Genomic DNA, 8,402 nt, shown 5'->3' on the forward strand with positions numbered 1-8,402 from the left:
TCTCTCTGCCAGCACCACAGGCTTAGCACCACATCTCAGCTAACATTTGTACAACATGCAGAGTTTTAAAGGAATGACAATGCCCCCTCTCGCTCCACAGCAGCCTTCCCACACATTCCCAGAAGCCTCCATTCCCAGCCTCCTCCTGCCTGCGTGGCTCAGGGACCCATCCTGAGAGGGTTGCAGCTGCCCGGCCCCCTGTGCTGGGTCAGAGGCACCTGCAGCCCGTGATCAGGTGGCACTGACAGGCGGCCCCCTCTCCTGGCGTGTTGTGCCACACTGCCCTGCAAAGGCCACGCTGTGCTGTGCCGTTCCTGCCACTCCATACAAAGGCAATGCCATGCCGTGCCGTGCCGTGCCGTGCCAGGGCCAGGCTATGCTATGCCACACTTTGCTATGCACGTCTGGGGCCTGGCCAGAGCCCGGCTGGGTATGGGGTTCCTTACACTCAGCTGCACCCCTGCGATGGGCAGCTGTGCCTCGCCCTGCCCGGTGGGGTCAGCCCCAGGTTGGGTCCGGCTCCCCGATGGCACAGAGTGGCCGAGGTTTGGGCGAGTATGCCCATCTCCGCACCACAGTCACCCCGCGGCCCTGCTGGGGGTCGCAGCACCGCGCCGTGCCGGGAGGATGCGGGATCCAGCTCCGGCCCGGGTCGCGCCGTCGGGGCCGCAGATCCGCTCGCTGCGGGCGGGGGCCGGGACGGAGGGAGCAGAACCCCTCAAGGAGACACGGACCGCGGCGTTTGGCAAAGCGCAAGCGGATTTTGGGTGGGAAACGGTGCCGTGCGGGGCTCTGCGCGGGGCTCTGCACGCCCCCAGCCCGCGGAGGGGCGAGGAAGACGGGACGAGGCGGCTGCGAGAGAGCTGCATTTAAGGATACCATACGTCCGGGGTTATTAATTATAAAACATAATTAAAGTAAAACTGCAGAACGTCAACATATTAAATTTAAAAGCTAATATTAAAATAGCGTTAATATTTAATAAGGTAGCTGAGCGTTACAGAGCTGTACGCTGATACTCTATATTTAACTGTGTAAAACCAGGAGAGTTTTCCCAAAGAAAAATGTATTGTTTAGCTGATTATCAAAGACTCTGTGATATATTATCCATTTCACAAAAATAATATAGATATCTTTTTAAATATAGTAATAAAAACATACTAGCGCCTTTTAAATATACTATTACTTACCACCCCTTTTCATATTGTACTATCACAGACACTTTGGAATTGGTTTAAAAGCACATCATTCATTATTCAAAGCTCATCTTTGCATATTATTCCAGCTCAAGTCTGCCAGGCTCCCTGTGAAATCGTTCACAAAATTGATAACAGCAGACACACACGCAATAAAAAGATCGCCTTGGGCAGCCCGAGCTCCCATTATGCAGATCGAGCTGCAATTTTCTCTAACAAAGCCCGCCCTGATCCAGGACTGGGTGGCACTTTATTTTTTTCTTTATTTATTTAGCCTCCACGGATTGCCCTTTTTTTTTTCTTTTCTTTTTTTTTTTTTTTTTTACCTTTTCCCCAGCTCCTTTTCCCCTCTGTCCCCTCCCGCCACCTCTCGCCCTCCCCACCGGGCCGTCCGGAGCGGGGCCCCGAGGGCCGGGGCGGCCGCGGCCGCTCCGCTGGGGCTGTGCGGCCCCGCACCAGCTTGCGGGATCGCCTCAATCCGATTAGCTCCGCTCCGGGGAGCGGCGGCTCCGCTCACACCAAGCGGGGACAATCCGATTAGGCTGCCCGGGGCCGGGGGTGGCAGCGGGTGGTTTCCCCGGGGGGCTGGGCGTTTAATAGCCGTGTTAATGACCGCCGGGCGGGGCGGGGCTCGGCTCGTGTCCGTCCATGCCGGGGGCCGGGGAAGGCTCCTCGACGGCCGCGGGCAGGGACGAGCCTCCACCACTCCCCGGGAAACTCCCGCGGCAGTTTCGCTGCGGCCGCCGGGCCCCCGTCGGAGGCGTCGCCGGGCCGGACCCCGAGCCCCGTGCGGGGCAGGGGCGGCGGGGGGCGCAAGGAAAAGGAACCCCCGACTCCGCTCCTGCCGCGGGAAGCGGGGCCCGCAGGTACCACCGGCCGCGGGCGGGCTCCGAGCAGTGCCCGGCAGGTCGGTCCCGCTCGCTGCCGCTGAAACGATTCGGAGCGTTGCGGTAATTGAATCCTAAGGTTTAAAAACTAATCAAGTCCTTCCTGTCACCGCTCCGGCATCCCGGGCTCGCCCTGCCAGGTGCTGATCAAATGCCATTACATTCTATTAACAGGGAAATTCTATTCCCTGTTTTCATTTCCCTTTATAAGAGGGAACTAAGTAAATGCACTGAGCGTTATTTAATTGTTAACGCCTTGAGTCCCGTTCGGCCGTCAGGGACCGGATGCAAACGCGCTCGGCGGCCGCGCCGGGCTCCACAAATTCAGCCCAAACGGAATCTATCCCTGCAGAGCCCCCGGGCGATCCCTGGCCCTGCCCCAGGCACCGCCTCGTCCCGCAGCTCCGCGCTGCCGTTGTGGCGGTCGCCCGGCGTGGCCTGGCGGGCCTGGACAGCCGCGGGGGGTCGGGACCGAGCCCCGCTTCGCAAGGTCGCCTCGGGCGGGCAGCGCGGAGCGAACCGTCGGGGGGTCGCGGCTCCGTCGGGCCGGGGCTGAGCCGGGCGCGTCGGGCAGTGCGGGGCCGTCGGGCGGGGCGGGGTGGGGCCGTGGTCCGCGCGGTGCAGGGCGGTGCGCGGTGCAGGGCCGCGGTGGATGCGGGGTGGGGCGGTGCGCGGCGCAGGGCCGGCCCGGGGCCGCGGTCGGTGCGGTGTACGGGGCCGTGGGCGGTGCGGGGCGGTCGCGGTGCCCCCGCGACGTGCGGCCCGTCCCGTGTCCCCCTCTGCCCGCCCCCCTCTCCCCCCCCCCCCCACGCGGGGCCATTGTCCGCGCGCGCTGTGATGTCACGGCGCCCCCGCGCCCGCGCGCGCGGCCGGTGCGGGGCGGCGGCAGCCAATGGGCGCGCGGGGGGCGGGCGGGGCGGCCAATGGCGGCGGCGGGGGCGCACGCGGCGCGGGGCGCGCGGCGGGCGCGGGCGGGGACGGGGGCTGCGCGCGCGCCCGCGCGCTCCGCAAAGTTTGGTGTCGCGGCGGGTCCGGGGCCGCGAGCGCAGCGCGAGCGGCGGCGCCTCCAGAGCGGCCACGGCCGAGGATGGACCCGCCGAGGATGGACCCGCCGGGGCCCGCGCAGGGCCAGCACCAGCACGAGCCCATCAGCTTCGGCATCGACCAGATCCTCAACAGCCCCGAGCAGGACAGCGCTCCCCCGCCGCCGCCGCCGCCGCCGCCTCCGCCGCCCCCGCGGGGCCCCGACGGCGCGACCTTCCTGGGCGGCCCCGGCGGCCGCGGCGGCGCGCCCTATCCGGCCCTGCCGGCCCCCTTCCCGGCCATCGCCGCGCCCTTCGAGGACTCGGGATCGTACAGTGTGAACCTCAGCCTGGCGCCGGCCGGCGTGATCCGGGTGCCGGCGCACAGGCCCATCCCCGGGGCCGTGCCGCCGCCCATCTCCAGCGCCATCCCGACCATGCCCGCCGTGCCCAGTCTGGGCAGCCTCAACTTCCCCTGGATGGAGAGCAGCAGGCGCTTCGTCAAGGACAGGTTCACAGGTAAGGCGCCGGGGCGGAGCGGGCGAGCCGGCTCCCAACAAGCAACGAAAGGGCCTATAAAAAAATTGTAAAACGAAATAATTATAGTAATGCGAATAAGAATAAAGGCAAAGGCGGCCGCTGGATGCCTCCTTCCCCCGCGCTCGCAGCGAGCCGAAAAATCGCTTTCCTCACGGCGTGGATAGCGCGGGGCGCCCCGGGGGGCGGCCGGGCCCCGTTAGCCTCCACAGCCCTACGACGAGAGGTGGAAGCGGGACCCCGGGGAGCCGAGGTCCCTCCGGGGGCCGGCAGGGCGCGGGCGGCCGGCGGGCAGAGCGGCGGCCCCGGGGGGGCGGCCGGCACCGTGCGGGCGCGGGGCTGACCCCTGTGCTTCCCACCCGGGCAGCGGCGGCGGCGCTGACGCCCTTCACGGTGACCCGGCGGATCGGGCATCCCTACCAGAACCGGACTCCGCCGAAGCGCAAGAAGCCGCGGACATCCTTCTCCCGGGTGCAGATCTGCGAGCTGGAGAAGCGCTTCCATCGGCAGAAGTACCTGGCCTCGGCCGAGCGCGCTGCCCTCGCCAAGTCCCTCAAGATGACGGACGCCCAGGTGAAGACCTGGTTCCAGAACCGGCGCACCAAGTGGCGGTGAGTCCCGCGCCCCCGGAGCCGCCCTGTCCCCCGCCCGCCGCCCCGCGAGCCCCGCTCCGACCGGGATCGCCCCCGGAGCCGGCTCCCGGCAGCCGAACGGTTGGGGGTAAATTTTTGCTATCATAACACCGTAATTATTATTGTTACTATCTTTATATTTTTCTTTTTCATAGTCCCCCCATTCGGAAAACGGGGGATTATTCGTAAAAAAAACCCGAGGGATTATTCTAAGAAACGGGGAAACAATTCGGGAAAAAAAAAAAAAAAACCAAACTGGGGAATGTTGGGAGAAAACGGGGGAATATTTGGAAACGGTATTGCTGTGAAACACCGGGTTTCCGGGAGCTTCCCGCCTCCCGGAGTCGCTCCGCTGGCGGTCGAGCGGCGGCCGCCCGCCCGGTGTGCCCGGCCCCGGTAGGACGCGGCCCCGCTGCCCGCGGGGGATGCTCCGGCCGCCCTGCCTGCGTCCCGCGGCCCCAGGCCCGTCGCTCCCCGCGGGGTCCGGGCGCGGGCTGAGCGTGTCCCCCGGCAGGCGGCAGACGGCGGAGGAGCGGGAGGCCGAGCGGCAGCAGGCGAGCCGGCTGATGCTGCAGCTGCAGCACGACGCCTTCCAGAAGTCGCTGAACGAGTCGATCCAGCCCGACCCGCTGTGTCTTCACAACTCGTCGCTGTTCGCGCTGCAGAACCTGCAGCCCTGGGAGGAGGAGAGCGCCAAGATCCCCCCGGTCACCTCCCTCGTCTGAGCCCGGCAGCCCGGGCACGCAGCGGACTGGCCCGCGGAGCGCGGCCGGCAGCTCCCCCTGCCCCGGGGCCGCGGTTCCCCCCCGACGGGGCAGGGGGCGGGGGCGGCGAGCGGCGCCCACGGGGCTGGGACTGGCACCGACCGGAGCCGGGGCCGGAGCCGCTTCCCCGAGGCCGGCGCGGAGCGGAGCCGCTTGTATATTTGTGTCGATGTTCCACTAGGAAGGGAAATATGTCACTTTTTGTAAGAAGTGTTAATACTTTAATTTATTTATGCATCGAGATTTTGGGCACTACTAATATGGAATTATATAAAACCTCGATTATTTATATCGAAATCTGAACATAGGTATTTTGTGTTGGCTTTGGAACAAAAGGCTATTTTTTTTTCCTGTTCTGAGGATAGTGTAAAGAAAAAAAATACCTCCCTATCACTTAGCGGAGGGGACTCGGTGGAGCCGGTGATGACTCATTAGCTTAGGAAACCCTATTAAACTGAAAAACGGTAGCTCCCATCTGTCCCAGGTGAAGTTAATGTCAGCTGTAATTTATTCACCGTAGTAATAAGGGCTCCTTCCAGGCACCACACGCCGTTCTGTCCTCACCTTCCCAGCCGATGAGCTTTAGAGCCCCGAAACATCAGTCGCTCCCTGCGCCACCGGCTCTCGAGAAAGCGCCTTATGTTTCATAATAAAGAAGATTTGGGGTTGACACAGACCATGTATAATACTTTGTACTTGCCGAGACGTGTAAATAAACGTTTTCTTTACAAACGCCTCTCCGCTCTCTGCCGCCGCGACGGGGGGAGCCGAGCCGAGCCCGCCGGGCCGGGCGCTGCGGGGCGGGCGGCGGAGACGGAGGTGAGGCCGGAACGGGGGGCGGCGAGAGGAGCGGGGAGTGGGCCTGGGGCGGCGGGCAGGCTCGGAGCGGGGCCAGGCCGCTGGTACGCGATGCTGCCGTTCGCTCACCGGTCCAGGAGCAGCCCCCGGTTTGGGACACGGTCGGCAACGCCAGTGGGAGCGAGGGGAGGGAGGGGAGCGGGGCCGCGGCTCTGCCGGTGCGGGCCCTGCCAGCCCCCTACCATTCCGCCCTGCTGGGCCCCTATAATTCCCCCACGCCGTCCCGCCGCTCCCGCTGGCGGGGCTCGGCGGTTTTCGTTTCGCTGCCTTCTCTGCGCGCACCGCGCCGGCAGCGGGACGGCGGCGGCCGCGGCTCCTGGTGTCCGCCCCCGGCACCGGGGTGCGGGGGGATTTTTTAAGAACAACCTCCCGTAAGTCTCGGACCCGGGTGTCTCGGCCTCCAGCAACGGGGGAAGCTGCAAAACTGACATTTTCAGAAAGCAGCCGCGGCCAGCGCGGGTTTCCCCCGACCCTGGGCAGGACCCGGCGCGGCCGTGGCCGCGTTCCCGGGTGGGGGACTGGAGGGCTCTGCCGCTTCCACGGTCACCGGGAGGATGCAGGAGTGTAACATCGTTCCAGGCCCGCTGGTCCCGGTCCCGGCGGCGGCATAGGGCGGTTTAGGGCCGGGCAGCCGCACAGGGCAAGGGATGGAGCAAATATTTCCTTGACCAGTCCTTTCCTCAGCGGGACCAGAGCAGGGGCTCCGGTCGCAGCCGGAGTTTGGTTTGTCGGGGGTAGGCTGTGGAGGTCCCATGGCAGGGCCAAATCCAGTTACAGCAGGGTGATGGTGCTGGGGCCGTGCAGCTGCTTGACTAGTGCCGTTCACCAGCCGGAATGTGCGGCCTGAGCTGGAACACCGATCGAGGGAAAATTTCTGACAGGGAAGGGAAAAAAAGAAAAAAACAACGGGGAAATCTATACCGGGCCACAATGTGCGGGGGATCGCAGCACTCCGGTCCGCTGTGCCCACCAGAGCCCCACGAGTGCTTTGCCCCAGCCCCAGCTTGGCCCCATTTGGTCCTTTCGTTATCCTGCCGCGTGGCTGTGCCAGGGCTGCCGGCCCTCGGCGTTCCTCTCGGCATCAGCAGTGTACGCCGGGCAGAGAGGGATAAAAACCTCCGGTATCGAACGCAGAACAACCCAGAGAAACCCGCGTGTTAGCGAAAACGTGGAAGAGTCAAGCTCTGAATGGGGATGAGTACACGGGCACCCATATTCACGTGTGTACTGGTGTTGTGTTCTACCTGCACCCCCGAACATCTGTAACTGTATTGTGTTCGACACATCGTTGTTCTTTAACTGTTCGAGCACCCCGCAACCATTCACTTCTGTGTTCCCGATTTCCCTGCAGTTTCTCCCAAACTGCTGTAAGCCAGGAGCAGTGTGTTTGCAGAGAGCAAAACGATGCTGCGTTCTGCAGTAACCAGCTTTGTGGCAGGCGAGGATCTTGCGCAAAGCGCCGTCTGCTTAGAGCTCTGTTACGATCGGCAGTGCCATGAGGGGCTGAACTCGGCGGGGGCAGCCCAGGCAGGGCTCGGGGTCCCCTCGCCGCTGCTGCTCGTGGGCAGCAGCGGGATTGAGCCTCGGGGCACCACAATTTGTCAAAGGACTTCAGAAACCAGAAACAAACTTCCCTTTCAGCTGTCTGACGAGTCATCAAATAGCGGGACTTGCGTCGTGGGGGCTGCCTTGGGCTTGCGGGTGTCTTTGTTCCCGAGGAGCTGTTCTCGAGGATTTGAGCTGTGCCGAGGATGAGGGAGACAGTCTCCTACATCCACACCTTGTAAGGCAAGAGTGCGTGGGCAGTCCGGGGCAATTGTGCGGTGGTGCTGAAGGGACAGAAGTGTGGGTTATCTCCAGTTACTCTGTCCGGCTAATCCAGTGTTTACAGGATCCTCGGGAAAACACCCGTTGGAGCAAACACGCAGTGTTTCCCTCTCTGGATGAGAGCAGTGTTCCCTGCCAGCCTGGTTCAGGTGTGACAGGGCTGTCTGATGGTCCTTGCTGTGTATCTCTGAAGGTCTGTCAACAGAGAGAGACTCCCGTGAGGGCTTGCACGGGCTTCAGACCCCACCAGCTTGAGCCTCTTCGTACCAAAGAATGTAATCCTTGGTACAAAGAAGGATGTGGGTGCCCTGTAGAGGAGAGGACCCCTTTTGGGGGTGGGTCGGCTGTTGTCCTGATCCTGTTGATTGACCTGTCCCCATATCGCACTTGAGCTGTGGAGTGGACAACTCGAATTGAGCAGCTGTTTGACTTCCCAGTTTCTGAAACAGCCTTCTTGCAGCTTGGGCCCTGCCTGGCTAGTTGTGGGGGAACATGGTTTTTCTTTCACCCTCCCCCTCATTACAAAATGCTCCTATACCTCCACGGGAGACTCCTTAAAAGACTGCAGTCAGCAGGGGATGAGACTGGTGGAGTGCAGGCAGTGTGAGGGCAGCAGCAGCTCCTGCAGCTGTATTGCAGCACGGCTATTTCACAGGGAGTCATTTGAGTGTAGGCAGTG

The 8,402-nt window shown here is 63.2% G+C and overlaps 1 protein-coding gene across 1 annotated transcript; it reads left to right on the forward strand.

Annotated features, from left to right (window-relative positions):
- Window positions 1-3,157: 3,157 nt before the first annotated feature.
- On the forward strand, window positions 3,158-5,757 carry TLX3 (T cell leukemia homeobox 3). The gene is made up of 3 exons (XM_027904115.1): window positions 3,158-3,624; window positions 4,010-4,253; window positions 4,789-5,757. Exons 1-3 carry the CDS (start codon window positions 3,171-3,173, stop codon window positions 4,997-4,999), a joined length of 909 nt encoding a protein of 302 aa, XP_027759916.1. The 5' UTR covers window positions 3,158-3,170; the 3' UTR covers window positions 5,000-5,757.
- The last annotated feature ends 2,645 nt before the right edge of the window (window positions 5,758-8,402 follow it).

The sequence above is a fragment of the Empidonax traillii genome, unplaced genomic scaffold, assembly GCF_003031625.1.
Source record: "Empidonax traillii isolate 1590-97213 ecotype Southwest subspecies unplaced genomic scaffold, ASM303162v1 scaffold1014:size492293, whole genome shotgun sequence".
Taxonomy (NCBI): domain Eukaryota; kingdom Metazoa; phylum Chordata; class Aves; order Passeriformes; family Tyrannidae; genus Empidonax; species Empidonax traillii.

Bases quoted from the DNA above. Each gene is read 5' to 3' on its own strand.
- TLX3 (XM_027904115.1), top strand. From the start codon at position 3,171: ATGGACCCGCCGAGGATGGACCCGCCGGGGCCCGCGCAGGGCCAGCAC. The intron at 3,625-4,009 runs GTAAGGCGCCGG...CCACCCGGGCAG, and splicing joins CGTCAAGGACAGGTTCACAG to CGGCGGCGGCGCTGACGCCC. The intron at 4,254-4,788 runs GTGAGTCCCGCG...GTCCCCCGGCAG, and splicing joins AACCGGCGCACCAAGTGGCG to GCGGCAGACGGCGGAGGAGC.